The sequence below is a fragment of the Mobula hypostoma genome, chromosome 24 (genome assembly GCF_963921235.1).
Source record: "Mobula hypostoma chromosome 24, sMobHyp1.1, whole genome shotgun sequence".
Classification (NCBI taxonomy): domain Eukaryota; kingdom Metazoa; phylum Chordata; class Chondrichthyes; order Myliobatiformes; family Myliobatidae; genus Mobula; species Mobula hypostoma.
Window position 1 is genome coordinate 25,366,000 of NC_086120.1, and position 26,543 is coordinate 25,392,542.

The 26,543-nt window shown below is 41.0% G+C and overlaps 2 protein-coding genes across 3 annotated transcripts in view; one reads left to right on the forward strand and one right to left on the reverse strand.

Moving 5' to 3' along the window:
- sugp1 (SURP and G patch domain containing 1) overlaps positions 1-7,692 on the reverse strand; it is a 38,596-nt gene extending 30,904 nt beyond the window's left edge. Inside the window, exon 1 of the mRNA XM_063032061.1 lies at positions 7,632-7,692. Within this exon, the coding sequence (XP_062888131.1) occupies positions 7,632-7,653 (22 nt within the window). The 5' untranslated portion in view covers positions 7,654-7,692. The remainder of the gene's footprint in view (positions 1-7,631) is intronic.
- A 266-nt stretch (positions 7,693-7,958) lies between these two features.
- The window catches only part of LOC134337485 (SURP and G-patch domain-containing protein 2-like), a 37,711-nt gene continuing 19,126 nt past the window's right edge, over positions 7,959-26,543 (forward strand). The window contains exons 1-5 of one of the 2 annotated variants that reach the window (XM_063032543.1): positions 7,959-7,997; positions 15,742-17,682; positions 18,189-18,456; positions 20,353-20,567; positions 23,540-23,663. In XM_063032543.1, the coding sequence (XP_062888613.1) occupies positions 7,976-7,997; positions 15,742-17,682; positions 18,189-18,456; positions 20,353-20,567; positions 23,540-23,663 (2,570 nt within the window). In that variant the 5' untranslated portion in view covers positions 7,959-7,975. Of the gene's footprint in view, positions 7,998-15,741; positions 17,683-18,173; positions 18,457-20,352; positions 20,568-23,539; positions 23,664-26,543 lie in introns of both variants that reach the window. The other variant, XM_063032542.1, reaches the window with a different exon arrangement.

Here is a 26,543-nt window from a genome sequence, read left to right on the forward strand (position 1 = left end):
CCACATTACAAAAGAAGTAATGACAATCTTAAAGCACATAAAGATGGCTAAATCCCTGGAGCCTGACCAAGTGTATTCTATAACATTCTGTGAAAGTCGCAAAGAAATTGCTGAGGCCTTGACAGAGATACAGGTTTCCCCCGCCATCCGAAGGTAGAGCGTTCCTATGAAACGGTTTGTAAGCCAAAATGTCGTAAAGCGAAGAAGCAATTACCATTTATTTATATGGGAAAATTTTGTGAGCGTTCGCAGACCCAAAAATAACCTACCAAATCATGCCAAATAACACATAAAACCTAAAATAACAGTAACATATAGTAAAAGCAGGAATGATATGATAAATACACAGCCTATATAAAGTAGAAATACTTTTCCACAATCATTACTGAACTGTTCTCCGTAGCGAAAATCTCACGCAAGCACCATCGGCAGAAAATCTCATGCAAGTGCTCTCGGCAAAAACACTCTCTCCAGTAACCTTTAAGCTATGAAGCTGCCAAATCATACCAAATAACATGTAAGAATACACAGCCGATATAAAGTAGAAATAATGTATGTACAGTGTAGTATCACTTACTGGAATTGGTTCAGCGCCGAGCACACTGATGATGGTGTGTTAGACTGAGTCGTCGCAGGTTGAGTGGTGCAGTGGCCCCCACCCTCCGGGCCATCAACCGATACATTGCCGCGAAGCATGCAGCAGTAGCTGGAAGGCACACAACACATCTTTAAGAAAAAAGCCGAAATAAACATGTTAATTAATTACATGCCGCCCGACACGTAATTAATTAGCATGCTTATTTCGGCTTTTTTCTTACAGATGTGCTGTATGCCTCCTGGCTACTGCTGCATTCTCCGCGAATCGGTACAGTATCTGTCCGTGGCCTGGGTGTTGGGGTGGTGGGACACTGGGGTGTCATCTCGTCCTCTGTTTCCATTAGAGCAGGCAGCTCATCTTCTCCCTTGACTGCCCGTCTCGATGTTGGAAGGTCGAAGTTCGTCCTGCTGTGGCTGATGTGGAAGGCTTGCTTGACTGCTGAGCCTCGCGCATTTTTCTATCATACAGTTCTTTGTAGGGACTCAAAGAATCTTGCAAATATCCCCTAAACCTACGTACCCTTTCAAAATTAAAGTCGTACTTTATCACTACTCATTTGGTTTTGATTTTTATCCTCTCCTCTTCCAATTGCATCAGCTCTTCATCTATCAGTTCTTGGTCATGGGATGCCAAAACCTCTTCAACATCATCTTCATCAGCTTCCACAAGCCAAACTCACTTTGTCCTTGCTTCGTTCACCGCGATCGAAACGCTTAATTATGTCTAGTTTTACTCTAAGTGTAACACCCTTACAAGCTCTTTCAGGCTTTTCCGACACCATAGAACTCATCTTGCAAACGACTGCTCACAGGCTCGTGTTAAAGCAATGCTGGCGAGAATGCCGTTCCGAATTCAGGGAGAGCGGCTGCTCGGGGCGCGCGCGCTGCTTTTTATCATGCGCTGAATTTTTTTCGTAACAGTGAAAACACCTTCTGAAAGCGAAAACGGTACTAATGTAGGTCTTTCGTAACTGAGGTTTCATAGAAACATAGAAAATAGGTGCAGGAGTAGGCCATTCGGCCCTTCGAGCCTGCACCGCCATTTATTATGATCATGGCTGATCATCCAACTCAGAACCCTGCACCAGCCTTCCCTCCATACCCCCTGATCCCCGTAGCCACAAGGGCCATATCTAAAGCGAATGTTCGAAAAGCGGGGGACACCTATATTTGTATCATCATTAGCACCATTGGGATACTGGACCGGTGGAGGATGGCTAATGCTGTGCCTTTATTTACGACGGGCTACAAGGACAAGACAGAGAGCAGCAGGCCAGTGAGCCCAACAGCAGCGGCAAGAATGTTACTGAAGAGGACTCTGACAGGCAGGATCTACCAGCACTTGGAAAGGCAAAGACTGATTAGGGATAGCCAGAATGGCTTTTTGCATGGGAGATCATGTCTTGTGAATTTGATGGAGTGTTTTTTTTTTGAAGAGGTGACCAAGAGGGCTGATGAGGACAGAGCAGTAGACATTGCGTACACAAGACTTGAGTAAATACTGCATGGGAGGCTGGTCCAGAATGCTAGAATACATGGAATTCAGGGTGAGCTAGCCAATTAGATAGAAAATTGGCTTGGTTGCAAATGACAGTGATAATGGAGTGCTGTTTTTCACATTGAAGGCCTATGACCGGTGGGGTGCTGCAGGGGGATGAGGGGGGCGGTTAGTGCTGTTCGTCATCTGTAGTAATGGTTTTGAGACGAAGGTAGCTACCATCATGTTTGCAGATAATACCAAATCTGTTGGTACAGAGGACAGTGGATTATGAAGAAGATTCAATGGGATCAAGAACAATTGGGAAAGAGGACCATGAAATAACAGACCAAATTTAACTCAACCAAGTGCAAACTGTTACATTTTGGTAAGGTACCCAGTAAACAGCAGGGCCTTGAAGAATGTTGTGAAACAGAGAAATCTAGGGGTACAAGTATATACAGTAGTGTGAGAAGGTTTGCGAATCCTGTAGAATTTTCTTTATTTCTGTATAAATATGACCTAAAATGTGATCAGATCTTCATGCACGTCCTAAAACCGGATGAAGAAAACTCAATTAAACACAAAAAAAATCATACTTGTTCATTTATTAAATGAGAAAAATGATCCAATTGTACATGTATTTGCTGGAAAAAGCATGTGCATCTTTGCTTTCAGTAACTGGTGTGACCCCCTTGTACAGCAATGACTTCAACCAAATGTATCCGGAAACTGTTGATCAGTCCTGCACATTGGCTTGGAGGAATTTTATGCCAATCCTCCTTACAAAACTGCTTCACCTCTGGGATGCTGGTGGGCTTCCTTGCACGAACTGCTTGCTTCAGGTCCTTCCACAACACTTTTATAGGATTAAGGTCAGGACTTTGACTCGGCCATTCCAAACACAAATTTTCTTCTTTTTAACCATTCTACTGTTGATTTACTCATCTTTCAGATCATTGTCTTGTTGCATTATCCAACTTCCATTAAGCTTCCAGTGACAGACTGCTACCCTGACATTCCCCTGTAAAATGTCTTGATACATTTTGAATTGTTCCCTCAACACCTGCAAGCTGACTAGGCCCTGGGGCAGCAAAGCAGACAAAGACCATAATGCTCCTTCTACCATGATTCACAGTTGGATGAGATTTTGGTGTTGGTGTTGGTGCCCTTTTTCCTACAAAAATAGTGGTGTGCATTTCTGCCAAATACTTCAACTTTTGTCTCAACTGTCTACAGAATGTTGTCCCAGAAGCATTGTGGGATATCTACGTGGTCTTTTGCAAACTTGAGATGTGCAGCAATGTTTTTTGTTGGAGAGCAGTGGCTTCCTCTTTGGTGTCCTTCCACGAAAACATTCTTTTTCAGTGTTTTCTTATAGTGGACACAAGAACAAGTTCTAGAGATTTCTGCAGGTCTTTTGCTATTACTTTTGGTTTCTTTTTCACCTCCTTCAGCATTGCACGTTGTGCTCTTGGTGTGATCTTTGCAGGACGCCCACTCCTAGGGAGAGTAGCAATAGTACTGAATTTCCTCCATTTGTAGCCAATTTCTCTTACTGCGGATTGATGAACACACAGGAAAAGCTTTTGCAGCCTTTTCCAGCTTCATGCATCTCCACAATTCTTCACCTAAGGTCCTCTGAAAGTTGTTTTGATCAAGGCATGATGCACATAAACAGATCTTTCTTGAGAAGAGCAGGCTCTGTCAGTAACCTGGCTTTGTGTGTCTTTTTTATAGGACAGGGCACCACTACAATCCACACCTCCAATCTCATCTCATTGATTGGAACACACGACTCCAAATAGCTTTTGTAGAAGGCATTACCCGAGAGGTTCACATACTTTTTCCAACAAATACATGTAATATTGGATCATTTTTCTTAATAAATGAACAAAAATGTTTTTTGTAATTTATTTGTGCTCTCTTTATCTAGTTTTAGGATTTAAGTAAAGATCTGATTACATTTTCAGTCATATTTATGCAGAAATAGAGAAAATTCTGGAGTTCTTAAACTTTCTAGCACCATTGTGGTTTCCTGAAAGTGGCAACACAGCTAGACAGAGTCATGAAGAAAGCATCAGATACATTTGCTTCATCAGTCAAGGCAATGAGTCTAAGAGTTGGAGCTTCGTGATACAACCATGCAAGAGCTTGATAAGACCACAGTTAAAGTATTGTCTACAGTTCTTATTATTAACCTATATAAAAAAAAGATAACTTTAAGCAGGATGAATGCAGAAAAAATTCACAAGGATGTCACCAGTTATATGGAAAGACTTGATAGGAAGCTGCCTTATCCTTGAAGTGCAGGAGGGTGAGGGGTGACTTCATTCAGGTATAGTGGATTCCGTCCGGTTAACTGGGCCATTGGTTAATCAGGGAAGCTGCTTATTTAAGACAACTCTTAAAGAACAAAAGCTAATCTAGAAAATAGTTGGGATTCCCTTCATTTATTTGGGACACTGTGCCACTTAATCGGGACAGAAACTGTTGCCAGCAGTTTCTAATTAGTGTCAGTTGCATGCACTTGTGTGGCCGTTAGTCGCTACACCATGCATAGAGCGAATAATTTTAAATAATGTCGATTGGGTGTGCTTGTGTTATGCTATTCTGACATGGATATGGAGCTACAGCGGAAATCAAGACAAATTCTACTGCTTGTTGACAATTATGCAGCACACCCTAATTAGAACGTTTCAGAACGACTTTGCACAGTGAAAGGTTGGTGAACCACATTCTCGAAGCAATTGAACAAAATCTACTGACAGACAAGGAAACGAGTGCAAGAGTTAACCTTTTATAGGCAGTACAGTTAGTCACTGAGAGATGGCTAGAAATAAGCAATAAGAGAATTCAGTACTATTTTGCTCTTTGTGGTTTCAAGCATTCCAGTTTGAAGTTGCTAGGTGTGAAAATGAAATGATTTCACTACTTCAACAAGTTAGGACCTACGAAGAATTTGAAAGTTATTGACAGTCATTTTGAATGTTACAATGAAAATGAAGATTTGGAGGATGCAATAATCAAAACATAGTATCAAAACATCAGGGGGTGAGGGAATATGAAGATGAGGAAAATGAAGAAGATGACATATCTAAACTTGAGCTAGTGACTACAGAGGATGCCAGGAAATTTATTGCTGGATTACGACACTACTTCATGCAGGAAGGCAATAAAGACAATCCATTAGCTGCACTAGGTGTTTACGCTCACTTGTTCATTTACAGCCAATCAAAAGATCACGGCAGCATACACTGGAAGAATTCTTCTGTCGATAACTATTGGGAACTAGCACACAGATTTATAATACTATAACAAGAATGGTAGTGTTCTAATTTGTTTGGTATTTCATTTAAATAAATAACTTGTTACTCATTTAAATGATAGCTTGTCTTTTTCATACTTTTTTTAAACTATTTCCATGAAACCGGCTAATTGGGCCAAAATGTACTGGTCCTGATGTGTCCCAATTAATGGGACTCCATTTAATATAAAATTGACGTGCATGGATAACGTGATTATTGTGCCTTTTTCGCAGGCTGGGGAATATAAAACTGGCATGCATAGATTTAAGGTGAGAGGGAAAGATTTAAAGGAGATGAGACGACAAATTTTTTCCACACAGAGGGCAATGGGTGTCTGGAATGAGCTGCCAGAGAAAGTGGTAGAGGCAGGTACTCTTTGGACTCTACCTCACTTTCTTTTTAATATTTCTGTTTTTGCACTTTTTTATATCTATTCGATATACGTAATTGATTTACTTGTTTATTTACTATTATTTTTATTTTTTTCTCTGCTAGATTATGTATTGCATTAAACTGCTGCTGCTAAGTTAACAAATTTCATGTCACATGCCAGTGATAATAAACCTGATTCTGATACATTTTGGGAAGAAAAATGAGGGTAGAACTTTCACAGTAAACAGTAGAGTCCAAGGTAGTGTTGTAGAACAGAGGGACCGAGGAGTACTTGTACAGACTTTCCTGAAAGTGGCATCACAAGTAGACAGGGTGGTGAAGGCGGCTTCTGGTATGCTGGTCTTCACCCCGTCAAGACACGGAGTATAGAAGTTAGAATGTTATGTTGCAGTTGGTGAGGCCACGTTTGGAATGTTGTGTGCAGGTTTGATCAACCTACCACAGGAAAGAAGTCATCAAGTTGGAAAGAGTGCAAAAGGGATCTGCAAAGATGTTGCTGGGACTTGAGGGCCTGAGTTATGGAAAAAAGCTGAGCAGGTTGCAATTTATTTTCACTACAGCAGAAGAGAGTAAGGAGTGATCTTACAGGTGTATAAAATTATGGGGAGGGGGTTGCAGGCCATAGATAGGATAAATGCAGACCCTTTTTCAACTGGGTTCAGGAATCAAGAATATGGTTTAAGGTGAGAGGATGGGAATCTTGGTCAGCATGGACTAGTTGGGCTAAAGGGGCTCTATCTGCCGGGATGAAACGATGGAAAAGTTTGGCTTGTGTTCCTTGGAGCAGAGAATCAACAGCTCACAGAGAAGTTCAAAATGTTAAATTATTTTCATACTATTTCCTAACACCCAGCAGCAGGGGTCGTAAATCAAAGGACATCGACTAAAGTTGATGACACAAAAATTAAAGGAGACTAAAGTTAACTATTGTGATCTGGAATGCACTGCAGGAAAGGAAAATAAAAACAAGATTTTTATTTGGGGAACTAAAATCAGTCAACTCTTTCAATGAGCAAGCATTGGTACCAGGTCTCTGTAAAACACCAAATGCACCAAAAGCCTTTTGCAGAGGAAATGCAATATGGCAGCTATATGCTGTAAAGTACAAAGACAAATTGCGTATGTAACCTTTCAACTGAACATGAAAAGATTTGCTATTTCATAAAGGTTATTTATTTTGCTAACATAAGAACAATTTCTTTGAAAAGTGCCAAGTATAAAATACAACCAATTCTGCCATCCACAATCATGAACAAGGGAGAATGTGAAAGTGTTTTATTAGGATAAAGGGGAATGACTAGCACGATATAGAAGGTCTTGCAAAGTCAAAGCCTAGTCCACTCTGAAAAAGTGAATCAGTGACAGAACGGACAGGAACCAATTCCCAATTAGCAACTGGGACACAAGAGAAAACGTACGCTGGAATCTAGAGCAACAAGAATCTGCTGGAGGAATTTAGTGAGTCAGGCAGTAGCAGGAACCAGGTTTTCAACCCGAAATGTCAATTCCTTTCCTCCCACAAATGCTACCTGACCCACCGAGTACCTCCAGTTAGTCCCTATTAACATCATAGATTCAGTAGAAAGGGTATAGCGAAGAGAAAAAAAATTAAGAAAGTTAAGAGATTTAATTATGTCAAAAATGCTAAATTACATACAATACCTCCCCACTCAATAACTGGGATTAACCGAATTGCCTGCCTTTTGAGGACAGCGAAGGAATCGGAATTCCGGCTAATGCCTCCTCCTTCAATTATAAGAAAGGCGACGAATTTGGTTAATGAGAAATATTTTCCACAATTCTGACACGGCAACCCCAGAACTCGCGTCTACCCAAGAAGCATTCCCAAAACCAACCTGAATCGCCTTCCATGGCCATGGCTTCATATTATTCTGACGTCACTACCGGATAACAGAGCCATAACGTCCATGTGACCGGAAACTGACTCTCTGCCTGCGCAAGATGCGTAGGAAATTGTAGTTTAATATACTAATCTCCAAGCAGAATTAGAGATAAAGCTGCAACATTTATGTTTAATATAGGGAAACAAGAATACTGTTCTTGTGAATATATACAAAGCATAAAATTATGTATTAATTGAAGAAAGAAATAACTTTAAAATATTAATTTTTGTGGGAAGTTATTTCAGAATGCAACAGAGATACTTCCGATGGTAACGGAAGTGACGTCAACATCAGCAATGGAGGAGAGGTTTTGTCCAGGTTTGTGGGGCTGAGGTGGGGGAGGAAAGGGGGTGCTGAGGCGGAAACAATCGAACTTCCTATTTGGTATGCTGCATACCATGATAGATTTAAGCTGTGAATGGAGTTGTCGGTAACTTCGCTGAACCAGCAGCTTTATGAAACAGGTCTGATGACAGACTGGGCCTGTTCGTGGTAACCAGGGGCAACCGAGGCCCAGTGTTGGGCAAAGGCCCGATTCACCAAAGCCGGTGGAATCAGGGCGCAACAGAGCCCTGATCTGTGGACCTTGAGGTTTGAAAAAGAAACCCAATTAGTCCCTGATATCCTGATTCGCAAGTGACCAGAAGCCAATAAATCTTCACTTGTGAGGAAAGGATTGGATGTTCTTTAATTTGGACTGTGGGGAGGGGGTCTCAATGCTGCCCTCGGTAACTGGAACAATTTAGAAAAAATGTCTGGCATTGCCGTATTGGGATGCCAGCTGTGGTTGTATATATTACAGCGTGTAACCACTTCCCTAGAACAGCATTTTGCCTGCTCCAAAATCAATCCAGTATTTAATTTAAAAAGAGAAACCAAAGAATATGGAGGCTATTATTTTAATCACCTACTATGTGTTTCATCCAAAGATGCCTATAAATATGTTCAGGGGATTTTCTGTTCCTGAAGACTCCAAGGTAATCCAAGAATGTGAAAGGTTCTGAGACAATTAGTGAATACACCCTCTCCCTGTCGAATGTAACCAGAATGATGCTCCTAGACTGATCACAGTAAACATCTCAAGATTGATAAGCATTTTGTTGAAATGCTTTCCAATGATGGTCTTAGCCTTTAATAAGTTCAACAGAACAATAGGAATAATGGAAAATTCTTAACATTATTAGTATCTAATGTGTATGTGAAAAATGTTCTGCAACATAAGTTGAAGTTCTTTGTGTGTATGTGGAAGATTTTCTTCGTTCCTTTCAAGGCTGATCCTTCTCAGTGGTTCTGTTTAATAATTGTCTTATTGATGTTACCATTGACATTTTTGTTAGGACGTAGATTTTACATTCAAATAGTCAACAAAAATCAATGATGGCATCTATTATAGGATGTCAAACTGCAGTAAGAGTATCTTTAGGCTAAAATAATTTCCACTATAGCCATGTTCTCAAGGACATTCAGGTGCCTCTTGTTCTTTAATAAGCTAAATTATGTACGTAGGTGGAATTGTTACATGTGGAAAAATAAGGCACTTGAAATTCTGGACTATCTTTCCAGACCTCATTGAAGTTACTCCCACTGCCAATGAAAGTCTGACTTACAAAGCCTTTGATGTGCAAGAGTATTCTATGTTTAAATGTACTACCTGAACTGTAAGGCTTAAAATCAATAATAGAATTTATGGAATTTCATGATTTGCTGTCATGTGGATCTGTTTTTTTTTCCTCAGTGTTATACAGTGATAAATTGCTTCACCTGCATGGCTCAGTAACAATATTACTAAGAGATTTTGGCGGTTCAATGCTTCAAATTTTCAAATTGCGTTTCATTGAACTGCCAAAATCTCTTGGTAATCTCTTAGTAACCAGCTCTCACATTCATGTGCAAGGTTTGATACAAATAATCTGTGCATTTGAGAGAAACATAGATCAGTATGTATGAGTGGAATGTATAGAAGAGTGTGCTGATGGGGTAATGAAGCAGAATATGCTGCCAGCTGGGGTGAAAGCCAGCTGATTAGTAAATTCTGTTTGAAAGCAATCATTAAATAACTGTAATCTGTGGTGAAAGGGATTTCAGATTACTTTTCATTTTGTGTTTTCAAAGAGGTAAATGTTTTCTTTCCGCCTTTCTAGATGGTTTTCTTCGTGATCATTTCCTTTCAAAGGATCCTGTAGCTGATCTTGTCCATCCATGTAGAATGTGATGTTCAGTGGTTGTAGTTGGTAGACCTGACCAGCTCGAGTGTCTTTAAATTGTAAATTAGACTTAAAGTGCATATTTCAACTTACTTAGAATTTAGAAAATTGATCTCTATAATTGGTGCTTGAATTTAATTAATTTATCCAAAGCTAATTGATATTTTCATTATAGTGAAGCTAGATAAATGGGGAAGTGTGGCAAGCATTTTATGTAACACTTACTTGGCTCTTCTACAGATCTAGATTGAGATGTAGCTTTTCGTAAAGAGATTTCATGAAACTGGTGATATCTGTGACCATTTTAAAAAAGGGAGGGGTTCTCTTGAAGCCATTTTGTTCAAAAAAATTGGCTGGGAAAGAAAAGTCTCATACGTGGCAATTTTGTATTTTTTAATTAGCTTACAAAACTTAAACATCGTTTAGAAAATTAAATCTACATTTAATTTTCAAATTTAGCATTTTGTTAGATTAATACTTTACTGTTAGCTCATTCTTATTATCCTGTAGATCATTTGCCATGCCACACCAGGGAAGTAAGGCTCTTTGAATTCACATCTAATTTTTTTTTCAAAACATGACGAGGATTTCTCTACTGGGGAGCAAGGGGGTTCATGCTAGAGTTGTATGCTATCAGTTTAGGCTTTATCTTAAGCATTGTTTACAATGTGGTTACTACATTTAAGGAAATATGTGATTATACTGGAGAAACTGTAGATCTACAAGGATGTTGCAAGTACCAGAACATTTTAATAATGTGTTGGTTGGATAGGTTGGGGTTGTTTTCTTTGGTGGCAAAAAGGAGAATTGTGGAAAATTATGAGAGGTTTTGATAAAATAAGTAAGAAGTGCCTTATTCCCTGAGATTCTAGAGCAAAATCCAAAAATTTAGAATTTATGCAATTATTAAAAAAAGATGAAATAACTTATTGGGATATGGAATTGTGTGTTTGAAAGCATGGTAGAGAAACCCTCATCACATTTTTAAAATATTATTGAATACAAGTTTGAAGAGCCTTAACCTGCAGGATTATAGACCTAGTACTAGATAGTAGGATTAGACTAAGTAGCTGTTTTTCAACTGAAGCATACATTTTCTATGATTTTTTTTTGTTACTTCAGCTTCTGGTCAAAGCCAAGAGGCATTATTTTCTATCAGAGAAAGGTAGAGGAAGGTGTGGAAAGGGTGTTTCCTATGGTGGGGGAGTCAAAGACAGCCTGGTGAATCTGTGGAATTTGTTGCCACAGGCAGCTGTGGAGGCCAAGTTATTGGGTATATTTAAGGCAGACATAATCATGATGAGTTCAGATTGAGAAAAGAAAAATGTTTGTTTTAAGGGTTGATTATCAGGTGCTGTAGGTTTAGGTATTTGATACTAGTGCGTGATGAAACACAAAGACAAAGCATCATTCATAAGAAGTGATCAGAGTTTGTAACATGCTACCTCATGGAGTGATAAAAATAGATTCAGGAATAAGTTAGATGAATACTTGAAAGAAAATCGAGTGATATAAAGGAACAGTGGGGATAGAGAGTGGTTTACTAAATGTTGTATAGAGGAGCATAAATGTTGTATAGAGGAGCAAATGTAGATTTAGCAGGTGGAATGGTCATTCTTTGTAATTGTAATCTCATGATTGACCACTGCATCCAGCATCCAATCATTAATAGCCGGATTAGATTAGATTAGATTATGAGGACATTCAGTCCTCATTTATTGTCATTTAGAAATGCATGCATGCATTAAGAAATGATACAATGTTCTTCCAGAGTGATAATCACAAAAAAAAGGACAAACCAAAGACTAACACTGATAAGACCACATAATTATAACATATAGTTACAGCAGTGCAAAACAATACCATAATTTGATAAAGAACAGACCATGGGAACAGTAAAAAAAAGTCTCAAAGTTCTGATCGACTCCCGATAGTCCCCGATAGCAGGCGGCAGAAGGGAGAAACTCTCTCTGCCATAAACCTCCAAGCACCGATGAATGATGTTACAAGAGTCACATACTAATACCAGGAGAAATCAATATGGATCTAAATACTTTCAGTGTATTTTCCTTGCTGCAAGCCTTTGCCTAGTACAAATATCCCTCAGGCTGTGGCCGACTGCTTCTACAGTTTTACTTATCCTTATGTGATAATATTTGTCTTAAAACGGAAATTTGGATGCTTGCTGCTTGCATTTTCTGGCGCATCTTTTCACCCTAGATTTGACTAACTGCTGTTAACCCTCATCATTAGGTGAGTAACTAAAGTGAAGGGCAACTGAGCTGAATATGTCACTATGCATCAGATTGTCAAAATTCTAACTGAGATCTATTTATTTTTGGTTATGTTTTCATTGTCTTTTGTAACAAGAGATTTTGGAGTGGGGCTTTTTTGCAATGAATTACATAGGAAGGCATTAGACTGCATAGAGATATAGATGATTGATCAAATCAAGTGAAAAATGGTAAGTAGAACTTCATTCAGAGAAGTGTGAGCAGTGCTTTTGAAGAGATGCAACAATGCAGGGGAATACACAATAAATGAAAAGATATTCATTGGTGTGAAAGAACAAAGGAACCTTGGAGTGTGTGTACGCACGTGCAGATCTTTGGATCACAGTTCAGTAAGTTGACTAAAAGGGCAAACAGGATGATTTCTCAATTTTAGCCAAGTGAAAGGAATTTATGCTTATGATTTGTATACAATAACTTGGCAGGAGCTTAAATACAGTGTATAGTTCAGGTCAACTGACCAGAAAGGTTTCACTGCACTGGAGAGGGTACAGAAGATGTTTGAGGATGTTGCTAGCACTGGAAAGTTGTAGTTTTGAGGAAGAAAGAATTTTATTCTTTAGAATAGATGAGGTGGAAGGGAGATTTCATTTGCGTTAGATAAAGTTATGAGGGACCTTCTAAAGTAAATAGGAAGGGCCTAGTTTTCTTAAGAGAAAGGGTCAAAATCTAGAGGTATACAGCAGATTTAAAGTAATTGGATTAGCGAAGGAAACAACTTTTCACACGAAGTTGGTATCAGACTGGAACTCACTGCTGCAGGGATGATAGAGGCAGAAGCATTTGTCATATTTAAGACATGGATGTGTACTTAAAGAGTCATGACCTGTGGGACTATAGACCTGGTATTGAAGATGGGACTAGATTGTGCAGCAGTTTTTCAGCTGGTACGTTGAGCTAAATGGTGACCCCCTGTATAGTAAATTTTAAATGATAGCGAACAGTGGTGACCCCGCACCCTTTACTATCATACACATTCACGTTTCTTTGACATTAACAGGGATTCCTTTGCCTTGATTCATTATCCTGACATTTTACCTCCCGCTACAGTGAAGCAGCTCTTTTAACTATTGCATGCACTTCAATTCTGGAATTTCCTTCACATGCATGTGTCTCCATCTCTGCTTTCTTTTCTGCCTCTTTCCATTCCCCTCCCCTCAACACACACACACCCTTATGTCCTGTGTGCACATAAGCACATGCTCTGCTTGTCCAGTTCCTTGTTTCCATTTATTTCCTCTGCTTTTCAGATGTCATACTACCGAGCAATGAAAAGTAGTCTGCAATCAGCCATATCTGCAGCTTACTGCATTCTGCTCAGTGGCAAAGAGGGCCTGCCTCTCATTGATGTACAGCAATCATAGTAAATCCTAAATCTGACATTTTTCTTCTTGTGTTCAAATAGTGCATATGAGTTTGTTTATTCCTCCTCAAGTACAGTGATGTTATATATCAATCATAAATTTTATGACGCACCATGTTTTCATCTATTTATGTAATCCTTCTCTGGCTCATTTTCCTGGTCCTATCTAATGTCCATTTCCTTGGGTCTCGGCCCGAAACATCAACTGTACATCTTCCTAGAGATGCTGCCTAGCCTGCTGCGTTCACCAGCAACTTTGACGTGTGTTCCTCGGGTCTTTATTCTGATTTGACTGGCAGGCAGAGTTAGCTGTCCTTGTTCTCATAGTGCATTTGGTTACTCTGTACACATTTGCTTTACAGAGGAAAAAGGGAAGTTTAAAACTAGTGAGATCCAGTTAAGCAGGTGGATTGAAAGGGGATCACAGAAAAAATGTTTCATAGACCAGATTATTTCCTTGGAAAAATAGCAAGATTTTACAACCTATAAATGTTATTGCAGATTCCTCACAATAAGGAGGTGTACTGTAACTAATTCATTGGAAGACTTGATTATAGATACGTTTAGTTTGAAACTTAAAAGAAGATTGCTGTTCTAAATGTGTAGCAAGTTAAGCTTCACACAAAATGGCTACCACATTTCCTACATTACAAGGATGGCTACCTACATTAAAACAGCGATTAATACAACAATTGTGTTGGCTGCAAAATGCTGTGGAACATCCTGGGATTCAATTTCAATTCAAGTTTTTTAACTTATCAAATTGAGGATGATTGAATATTTCCAAAGCACACCTTGCTCCAGGAATGAAGAAGATCTGGTAACTTATCTCTCTCTCATGTTTGCATTTACCTTTTTCTGACTAGATCACCTTGCTTGTTCTACATTGTATATTTCTTCCTCACGTAAAATTTGAATCTGCCAAGAATAATCAATGGCAACTTTTGAATTTTGTACTGATCTTGTAGGATTTAACACATCACCTTCTTGGTATTATACAATCAAAAGTGCCTCTGATGCGGTATTGAATTGAGGCCCAACTGTACTCTTGACTGATATTAAAATATTCCCCACAACAGTTCTCTATGGTGTCCTGGCTAATATTTATCTCTTAACAACATCAATGAAACATTATCAGGTGATTGTCATGTTATTACTTGAGGCTTTGTTGGACATGATTGGTACAGTTTATCTGAAATTACTGCAAATTACATATCAAATGTACTTAATTAGTCATAAAGTGCTTTGAGAAATCCTCGGGTATTGAAATGTACCATGCAAACATCAATTATCTTTTCATTAGTGCCACCCCACAATAGGACATATTGGACTGAATTTTCATACTTCCAGTTAGTCTTGTTAATGCAAGTCTTAGTTATGCTACCATGATATTGTTAAGAGCATATTTGGCTTTTCTTGTGGATCCAAGAGAGATTCCAGGAACTGAGTTATCTTGAGGAACCTGAATTTTGGTCTGCTTTTCAAGACTGAACTTCTCAGAATTCTTGTGTTTGGCTCACCTGTGTGGATTGATCTGGAAGATGACTTTCAGCAGCTCCGTATTCTGCTTTTAGCCAAAGGATAATTTGAACCACATCACCATGTTGGAAATGAAGGAATGTACACCTCTGCCTCTGGACTTGCACAGTGCTATCTGGGAATTACAAAGGAGAGAGCAATTAACTACAGGATCTAGTCTGTTGAATTCTGTCTTAGGTATTAATGGCCAGTGTATCTTGGCTCAGTATACTCCTGGATATCTTTGTCTAAAATTGTGTTTCTCCAGGCCTCGTTCCTCAATTTGAACAAACAGGATTGTGCCAGGGCACCACACTTCCATACACTATATATGCTTGAGCCCATTGGACAAAAGACGTTGACTCTCTCTCTTGGATGCTTATCACTTGTTGATTTCCAAATGACAACACGTGCCCATTGATAGAACAAGTGATCCTGTTTGTCTTGCTTGCATCTCTTGGATTATGTCAGATTTACAAAAAGCAGTCAATTAGGTGCATTTTGTGGTTTAAGAACTCATCATATCTTCCTGATCTTGGTGATGTTATCAGCATGCCCACTGATCACTGATACATTAGCTTTTACATGAAATATAGATTGCAACTTTTTAAAGAGTTTTTTTTTTCATTTTGATAAAAAAGCTAAACACTTTTTTTCTTCCTTTCTTCCCTCCTCTGCCATTGAAGAAATGCACAACTATGCACCAAGGCGATATCCCAGGGAATCTTATGAAGAAAATTCACAGTATGATGAGCTGGCATACGATTACTATGAATCTCCATCTCACAGGTCGGAGAGATGGAGGAATGTGTCCAATCAGGCTGATATGCATTCCGAAAGCAATAGAAGATATTACGATGATGCTACTTACACTTCTTCATCCAGAGACAATTTCTTGGATCATGACGATAGAGATGATTGCCATTCACAGTACAACGATTTGAGGAATCCCACTGACACCGGTGGGGATGCAGGATTGTTTGGCAGGCCAGCAAATTCAAGTGACAGTGATGCCAGGAGAGGATATGGGATTTACCAGAGATCAGCGAGCCCTGCTGAGTCTAGAGATCGACCAGAATCATACAGAAGCCCAAGTAATTGGCAGTCTCAGAGTTCAGTTGATGACTCGAGAGATTACCAATTCTACAGGAGATCCCAAAGTCCTGATGGCAGAGATAGTCATGGTTCATATAATAGATCCCAAAATCCTGTTGCTAAGTCAGGGCATTTAGAATCACGCAGGCGATCCTGGAGCCCTGGCCATAAGACTGGGGATCAGGGATCAAAACCCACAACGGGAAGTCCCGTGAAGGCACCTGATGCAGAGTTATACAAATTATTAAGTAATGTTATTGATAATGCTCGGCGTATGAAAGCTAGTAAAAATGACCCCTCTCACACATCTTGGAGCAACTCATCTAGGGATTCCCCTCAAAGGGATTCTTCTGCTTACCAGACCGATGCACCTACACTTGGGTTCCATGGAGATGAGGATTATACACCTCATTTGAATCAGCAGAGTTATAGTCACAAAAGCACGGATGTTTCCAAAAGAAGTCGTTCTTTACATGGTCCTCCTAAAGGTACAAGAGCACCTTTGCTTAAGCGTCCCAAGGTTCCAGCACGACGTGGCCTTCTAGGGAGAGCCCCTGGCCTCCTTGGGACTGCACCTGGTCTTCTAGGGGTAGCACCTGGCCTCCTAGGGATAGCTCCCGGGCTCCTGGGAGTTGCCCCTGGGATACCAGGAACATCGCCTGCCTTACTAGGGTCAGGCCCTGGCCTTCTGGGGACAGCCCCTGCTGGTTTAGCAGGGTCTTCCATATCTAGTGCGCCAGTGGCCACCTACAGAAATGTATCCTCTGACTCTTCTCATTTGCAGTCACTGGGGAATATATCTACCACTACAGGTAATCAAATGGATCTGGAGCAACAAATAATAAAGTGGGCTGGTTTTCAGAGTGTTGACCATTCTGTTAAAAAAAAGTTTGATTCCAATACAGATACTTACTCTAAGGTAGTCTTAGCTTTCCGGTGCTTGATGTCGCAACAGCATCAGGATATCTGTCAGTCATCATCAGCAGCACATCTGGGCCTCACGTGCCCTGTGATAGATAATTCTTTTGTGTCTCTGCTGAGAAGGAAGAATATCATTACATGCAGGAAAGCGCTGGATGATCTTGTACAACATGAAGATCCGCTTTTGCAAGAGGTTCAGAATAGACTGCTGGAATGTGTAGGTCCCCTGTTTGTAGCAACAAATAACCATGAATTGAGCTCCAAGGTGCAAAGTTCACAATCTGCTAACGAACTTGCCAGTGTACTTGAGCAGGTGATCACGGCATGCCGCCAAACAATGGTATTTGTTGGGCAAACATTTGCATTTGTCAGCCAAGAAAGAAGGAAGAATCTGTTAAACAAAACCGGACTTGCATCAGTAGCTCCAAGCTACGAATATTTCACAAATCTGGAAAACAATGAGCTCTTTGGAAACAAATACACAAATGAGCTGAAGAGCCGAGTGGAGCATATCTACCTTACTCCAGTACATAGCCAGGTTTCTAGTTCCAGTAAGTTCATGGTCAAAGAGGAACAATCACCAAATGATACAGCAATCAAGCCTTCAAAAAGTAAGTAACCTAAATAATTTATCTTCACAAAAGTTTAAATGTAAGTTATGCATCCCAAATACAATTGCTATTAATGAGTTTTTTAAAATTTGATATCACATAACATCTTGAGGAAGATGGCATTGACTTTTGGTGAAATCATTAATCACACAATTCAACAAATCTACAGATGTCAATGAATGAGATGTCAATGTCAATCCCTTATCTGTCAAGTTCTTGGCCTCACTAGTACATCCAGCAGTTGGTGACATGGATGCATTTTCAGCAGTCTGGAAGTGGTCTTTGCCCCCGCTGTTTTGGTGGTAGAAGGCTGAATGCCCGACGAGAGAGATTGCTGTATCAGTTTAGATCCAATTTTTTAAAAAATAAGGCTGAGATATTTCTCATCCAAATTCTGTTTTGTTGATTTTGCTCTTTTGTGACTCTGTTAGCCCTTCTGTTTGGCTCATTGTTGCACACACACCTGGCTTGAAATGTTGTGTTTTCTCAAGTTTCCCATTTGTCAGATGCCAAATCTGGCACACAGACAGATGTAGGTTCTTTGGCACCAGATGACAACAGTAGATGCAAGACAGATAAAGATTCAGCGTCCACTGATGGCAATGGCAAGAGTGCGGCAGAGGATGCGGCAGTAGCTGACGAGGAAGGCATCTGTCCTCCAGACGACCCACAAGTCAAGAATATTATTGACAAGCTGGCAATGTTCGTAGCTAACAAGGGTGAGGCAGCAGAGAAAGCAGTCATGCAGTACAAGAAAGAGGACCCCAATTATAGGTAAGCACAATTATCTGCATTAAGGAATAGGAGCTGCTGTTGGCCATTTAGCCTGCTATAACGTTTGGGAAGATCATAGAATCATAGAACTCAAACAGACACTTCGGCTCATCTAGTCTATGCTGACATGATCTCCTTGGTCATATCTACTTGCTCTTGGACCATATCTCTTCAAACGTTCACATCCATGTACCAGACTTCCCTTGTATGTTAAATTGAACCAGCATCTACTACATCTACTGCTGGCACACTAGCAACACCCTTTGAGTTAAGAAGTTTCCCCTCAGACACCTCTTAATATTTCACCTTTCATCCTAAACTTGTGACTTCTAGTTCTAGTCTCACCCACCCGAGGAGAAAAAGGATACAAGCATTCACCCTATCTCTACCTCTCATAATCTTGTAACCCTCTATAAAATCTTCCTTTGTTCCCCTGTGCTCCAGGAAATAAAGTCTTAACCTGTTGAACCTTTCCCAGCAACCTCCTTGTAAATTTTCTCCGCACTCTTTCAAGCTTATTGATATCTTTCCTGTCGGTGATGACCAGAACTGCTTTTAAATTTGGCCTCACCAACATCTTTTACAACTTCAACATAACATCTAAACTCCAGTACTCCCTGTCCTTATTTATAAAGGCCAATGTATCAAAAGCTAGCTTTAAGATTCTTATCTACTATCTGTGATGCCACTTTCAATGGATTATAGATTTGTATTCCCAGGAACTTTGTTCTACAACACACCTCAATGCCCTACCGTTCATTGTTAAGTGTTGCCTTGGTTTGTCCCACAGAAGTACAATACTTCACACTTGACTACATTAAATTTCATCTGTTATTTTTCATCCCATTTACCATCTGGTCGAAATCATGCTGCAGGCTTTGATAGCCTTCCTTGCTGTCCACTATGCCCTCAATTTTGGTGTCATCCTCAAATTTGCTGATCCATGTTATCATGCAAATAGTTAATGTAGATGGAAAACAACAACGATCCCTGCAGTACGCCACTAGTCATAGAATCCAGTCAGAGAATCAATCATCTTCACCCAGCCGCAGGCTTCTCCCACTAAAATATCCAAATGGCTACTTCATCCTAAATACTAAGCAACATAACCATCTGGACCAGCTTTCCATGTGGGATTTTGTCAAATGACTTGCTAAAGTCCATGTAAACAACTGCCTGTTCTTCATGAACCTTAGTAACCTCCTAGAAAAAAAAACGCTGTATGCTTAGCTAGACATGATCTGCTATGCACAAAGCCATGTTGACTGTCCCTAATTGGGCTCTGTCTATCCAAATACTTATATAGTGTGTCCCTTATAATATCTTCCAAAAATTTATCCACACTGACCTATAATTTCCTGAAATATCCTTAGACCCTTTATTGAACAACAGTAACTATCCTCCAGTTCTCCAGCATCTTTCCTGTGCCTAAGGATGTTTTAAATGTCACTGCCTGGGCCCGTACAACTTCTGCATTAGCTTCCCACTAAGTCCAAGGAGGAAAGCATGTCAGGCTCTGGGAATCATGTTATTTTCATCCAACTTTTTCATTCTTATTTTCCTCCATCTTTTGATTTTTATTATGCCTAAAAATCTATTGATTTCAATCCTGAATATGGAATATAGCTTCATAATCCTCTAACCATGTTAAAATCATGACAGTTATAACTGAAAAACTAATTTTAGGGGCTGTGTGGATAATTTGTCCACAGCATCTTCCCATTTTAAAACAACCAGCAGGAGCTGCAACCCATCAAACAGCAACCATTCCAGAATGACAGCTAAGTTGCACAGCATGGGCTAATAGCTATTGGCTATCTTACCTCTGACCCAGGAAATGGTGAAGAACATAGAAAAGATAGACCCAAATATTGAAAATGTATATTTACTTTATAGGTTTCTTCATGATACAGAAAGCAATGGGTTCAAATATTACAAGCAAAAATTGGCACAGTTTTCTACTGAAAAAGTGTCTGAGTCAAACCAAGGTGAATCAGAGTGTAAAACATCATTGGAAGGAATGAATGAATTGGAAACAAATCCAGAGGATTTGCAGCCAAAGGTCCTCATGCAAGCTGAGACTGCAACATCTTGTCCATCTGAAGAAAAAGGTAGGGATAACTGCTGCTGTAAGCAAAAGATTAATTGACTATCTTGAAATCTTAAAATTATACTTATTTTGATTGGTTTATATTGTAGAGTTTTTAATAATTTTCACCATACTTCGGAATGTTTTGAGACATTAAAGGTGTTATGTATCAGTGATTTTTACCTTTGCCTGTAGGTAGGATGCTTAAGTTGTTGTGAAGTTTAAAGAACTGCTGAGCCAATTGCATACTGTGTTGTATATTAGTTATTTGATAATACGTGCAGTTATCTCTGCAAGGAAGAACATCTGGGTATATATCATTTCTAATTAAGAATTCAGTGGAAACAGGAGATTGAGTTTCATGATGGGTTAATAATTATATGTAATGTGAGTGAAAGCATTAATACCAAGGCCATCAAATTTTACCAGTTACTTTTTTAAAAAACAGGCTTGTTTGTTTTGGAAAAACTAAAAATAAATTGTCACATTAAAGAAGTAAAGACAAATATATAAAATTAGCACGTTAGCACAGTGCTATTATAGTTCAGAGTTCAGTGCAGATGCTGTCTATGTGAAGTTTGTATGTCCTTCCCATGACAGTGAGTTTCCTTCAGGTGCTCCAGTTTCCTCCCACAATCCAAAGACATATCAGTTGGTAGGTTAATTGGTCATTATAAATTATCTCATGATTAGGCTAGGGTTAAATAGATGGTTTGCTGTGTGGTGTGGCTCATTGGGCCAGAAGGGCCTGTTCCATGCTGTATCTCTAAATTAAAAAGAAAATAAAAATAGATGTCAGCCTTACAGCTTACATATATAGTTCGCATACTGATTGGCCATTGAATAATTATCACTGAAAGCCAGTGCTTCCAGAGGGAATCTTTGAATCCGTGGTACAAGGGAATTCAATCCAACAGGTTGTCAATACCATATGCTGAACTGAACACTGGTGATAACACTGCCTGAAAACCTCCCACGTTCTCTTTCTGCGATGCCACATAATTTTACGAGTGTTGAAAGGTGAATGCCTAGCACTGATGGAGGAACGTTCAGTCTTACTCCCATCTGTGTGACCTAGCAATCTGGAATGTGCTTACAGTGTTTCCGCCTAGGCCAAGAGAGGTCATTCCCAAACTGCTCTTGTGTGCCTGTCTTTGCTGTACAGTGGCATGTTCATTGTGCTGGCATATGAAAGTTAACATGTAGGAACAAGTAGTAATTTTATAGGCATTTGCTTTATTACAAGGAATTTGGTGTATAAACATGATGTCCTGATGTGATTGTACGGAGGAGCTTTACTGACATTACACCTGAAGTACTGTGAGGACAGGCCTTTTTGCGGTAGGGTAGATGCATTTATCTTGGAGACTAAGCACATTAAGGAATTGGGCAGAAAAATGGAAACCACAGAATTCACCATAAGCAACACACATCAAAGTTGCTGGTCAACGCAGCAGGCCAGGCAGCATCTCTAGGAAGAGGTACAGTCAACGTTTCAGGCTGAGACCCTTCGTCAGGACTAACTGAAGGAAGAGTTAGTAAGAGATTTGAAAGTGTGAGGGGGAGGGGGAGATCCAAAATGATAGGAGAAGACAGGAGAGGGAGGGATGGAGCCAAGAGCTGGACAGGTGATTGACAAAGGGGATATGAGAGGATCATGGGACAGGCGGTCCGGGGAGAAAGACAAGGCGGGGGGAAACCCAGAGGATGGGCAAGGGGTATAGTCAGAGGGACAGAGGGAGAAAAAGGAGAGTGAGAGAAAGAATGTGTGTATAAAAATAAATAACAGATGGGGTACGAGGGGGAGGTGGGGCATTAGCGGAAGTTAGAGAAGTCGATGTTCATGCCATCAGGTTGGAGGCTATATCGTCCCCCCCATCCCTCCCCACTAATCTCCCTCCTGGCACTTATCCTTGTAAGCGGAACAAGTGCTACACATGCCCGTACACTTTCTCCCTTACCACCATTCAGGGCCCCAGACAGTCCTTCCAGGTGAGGCGACACTTCACCTGTGAGTTGGCTGGGGTAATATACTGCGTCCGGTGCTCTCGATGTGGCCTTCTATATATTGGCGAGATCCGACGCAGACTGGGAGACTGCTTTGCTGAACACCTACACTCTGTCCGCCAGAGAAAGCAGGATCTCCCAGTGGCCATACATTTTAATTCCACATCCCATTCCCATTCTGACATGTCTGTCCACGGCCTCCTCTACTGTAAAGATGAAGCCACAATCAGGTTGGAGGAACAACACCTTATATTCCGTCTGGGTAGCCTCCAACCTGATGGCATGAACATCGACTTCTCTAACTTCTGCTAATGCCCCACCTCCCCCTCGTACCCTATCCGTTATTTATTTTTATACACACATTCTTTCTCTCACTCTCCTTTTTCTCTCTTTCCCTCTGACTATACCTCTTGCCCATCCTGTGGGTTCCACCTCCCCCTTTTCTTTCTCCCTGGGCCTCCTGTCTCATGATCCTCTCATATCCCCTTTGCCAATCACCTGTCCAGCTCTTGGCTCCATCCCTCCCCCTCCTGTCTTCTCCTATCATTTTGGATCTCCCCCTCCCCCTCCCACTTTCAAATCTCTTACTAACTCTTCCTTCAGTTAGTCCTGACGAAGGGTCTTGGCCCGAAACGTCAACTGTACCTCTTCCTAGAGATGCTGCCTGGCCTGCTGCGTTCACCAGCAACTTTGATGTGTGTTGCTTGAATTTCCAGCATCTGCAGAATTCCTGTTGTTTGCATTTTTAGAATTCACCATAATTTTGTAAAATAATAGGGTAGACTCAAGAAACTGTATGAACGTCCTTGAAGCTATTTTTTATGTTCTGCCAGTTTCCTGATTACATTTGAATCATTTACATTCTGAGACCTGGTTATCCCTCCCTTGCATGTAGTATGAGAGTACTGTGCCAATTTGGCGAAGGATGTATTGTGACCTGACCCTGCGTAATTTGTGATTTCTGGGAAGTATTAATCTTGTTTACAGATGACTCTCTCAGCGACACAAAGACAAAAAGCACTGCAGAAAAACTAGCCAAGTTTGTTGCTGAATGTGGTCCAGAGCTGGAAGAGATTGCTATTGAAAATAACCGGGATAATCCAATGTTCTGGTAAGAGTTCTGTGCGCTTCTATGTACATAAATCAGATGACAACTATGATGTTGCTTGGGGTTAAGGTGACTACCACTTTTCATGGTCAGAGTTCATGCATGCTAATTTCACTGTCACAGATAGGGTAGTTGGTTGTAAAAAAACTTAACACTGCAGCAACAGCCGTTCGTGCTGCTTTGCAAGCTCCTGACTTTAGTTTCAAATGACCAGGGCAATAAGCAATGAGAACACTGCCAGCTGCAGATTCCACTTCAAATAACACCACTGAGACTTTAAAGTAGATTGCTGTTCCTTCCTTGTCACTGGATTTAAAAACTGTTGCTCTCTGCCTAATGTCGCTATTTAAGTATCCTTACTGCAGGGAGTGCAATAGTTCAAAACAATGGCTCACTTCTACCTTCTACAGGGCAACTGGTAAAAAGCATTAAATATTTGCATAGCCAAGCACAATCAAATCTGCAAGAGAATTTTAAAACAAAGATTGCAAAAGGAAATGTTTGGTTGAGTAGAAAATGCTTGTAGACTTCTGGTAACTGTCACAATGGGGGCGTTGGGAACGGACCCAAGTGCAAGACACAGACACTGAAGTACTAGGAACAGGACTTGACTTGAGTAGGGATGTGACAGGATACAGATAAGGAGCAGGGATAAGAATGCAGACTTGGGCTTGGACCCCGAGCCCGAGACTGGACAAGGACCCAGAACCTGGGTCTTGCCTCGGGCCCCAGAACCAGGCAAGGACATGACATGACATGACTGCAGGACTGGAGTCTGCGGGCTTGAGGCTTGAGGCTTGGAGACAGGCTTGGGGTCTTGAGGCTTGAGGCTTGGAGACAGGCTTGGGGGTCTTGAGGCTTGAGGCTTGGAGACAGGCTTGGGGGTCGAGGCTTGAGGCTTGGACAGGCTTGGGGTCTTGAGGCTTGGAAACAGGCTTGGGGTCTTGAGGCTTGGAGACAGGCTTGGGGTCTTGAGGCTTGGAGACAGGCTTGGGGGTCTTGAGGCTTGGAGACAGGGTTGGCGTCTTGAGGCTTGGAGACAGGCTTGGGGTCTAGGGTACTTCGAGGCTTGGGGATGGACTCCGGGCCAGAGACTGGGCAAGGACCCAGAACCTGGAACTTGACTTGGGCTCGGACTCCAAAACTAGGCGAGGACAAGACGAGGCTACAGGACTGGACATGGCTTGGGTGAGGAACTCTTGGGTAGGGCGAGACACAAGGACAGGTAAAGGCACATGGACAGGACTCGGATAGGACTGGACTAGGCACGGACTGGAGGAGGGCCTTCAGGAGCACGGAGCCTTGGACTAGAAGAGATGGGAGCACGGAACACAGAGCCGGGACCCCTCCTTGGGAACAGGACGTAGGGCCAGGACTCATACACAGAACGCTGAACATGAAGAGACGGATCCCAACACAAGGTGGCGGCAAACGGCCGGACCCATCTAGCGAAGGCAAGGACACAGAGAGACAATTCCACACAATGAAAGACAGTTCCTTATCTTGGCCTAACAAGGCTCTGGTATTGCTCCAGCGGTAAAACTTTAGCAATACAGGCGGGTATCCAGGCTAGGTGAGCAGGCAGAGAGTCAGGCGAGGAATCCAAGCAGTGGGTCAGGCAAGGGTGGGGGAGAGGAGACAAGGAGGGGAACAGAACAGTCCAGCCGGGAACCCCTGGTTTGCAGAGGTATTTATGTCTCAGCCCCAAAACGAGAATCACGTGCTCACAACAGAAACTGGGGAAAACCAGAAACCCCGGAACAAGGAACCATGGACTGGACCGTGAACCGGAACACGGACTTTATGGACCGGACCATGACAGTAACCATTTCATTGTTCCTTTTCATGTACCATGTTATTACTTATTACCATGATCTTGTGTTTTTTTTTTGCAGAGTTGGGTATAAAAGACCTGTTATCATAAATCAATAGGTTTTTATGTCCATACGTTGATGTCTTGAGGAAAATATGGCTCTCCTGATTTCCAATCCATAAGGGGTGGTATCTGATCGGCCAAACCTCTTCACCAAGTTGTAGTTTTGAGGCTGTCATGTGGCATTAATTTCTTATCCATAATGTTGTGGATAGAGCATGTGACTTTCACTTGTTGTCTCAGATTTTTCCAAAATGTATGTTTATCCATTGGCAGTGTAGAGAACTGAGTTGGACGAGAAAAGGGGAATGGGGGTGCTATCCAGTTGGGGCTAAGTGTTTTCAAACTTTTTGGCACTAATTTGTTCTCTTAACCTCATATTCCTTGAATACCATTTGGGAAAACCCCAAGTCATTAGGTATGCACTACATGTGTGATTGAAATTGGACTGTTGGGCAGTAGTAAAGGATATTGGATTGGTCGTCTTTATTATAAATAGGACTCCTTCAGGAATCTTCCACATTAGATCATTAGTTATGTGCATATCGTATGACATGGGCGATCATGGTCTTTCATAGTCTTGTCTTCAGGAGTGGTTTGCCATTGCCTTCTTCTGGCAGTGTCTTTACAAGACAGATGATCCAGCTAATATCAATATTCTTTAGAGATTGTCTACCTGGTGTCAGTGGTTGTATAACCAGGTCTTGTAATATGCACCAGCTGTTCATATGACCATCCACCACCTGCACCCATGGCTTCACGTGACCCTGATTGGGGGGGGGGAGAGGGGGGTGACACAGGTTTAACACCTTGACCAAGTATGACCTGCAGGCTAGCAGAGGGAAGGGGCGCCTTAGACCTCCTTTGGTAGAGATATATCTCTATCCCACTACCCAACTTCCATATTATTGGGTGGATACTATTATTGCAATATGGCTAAGTCTGGTGAATGTGTTAACAGCTCTGCAAATGGGATGTTGTGATCATATATCCTTAATTGTATGTAGTCT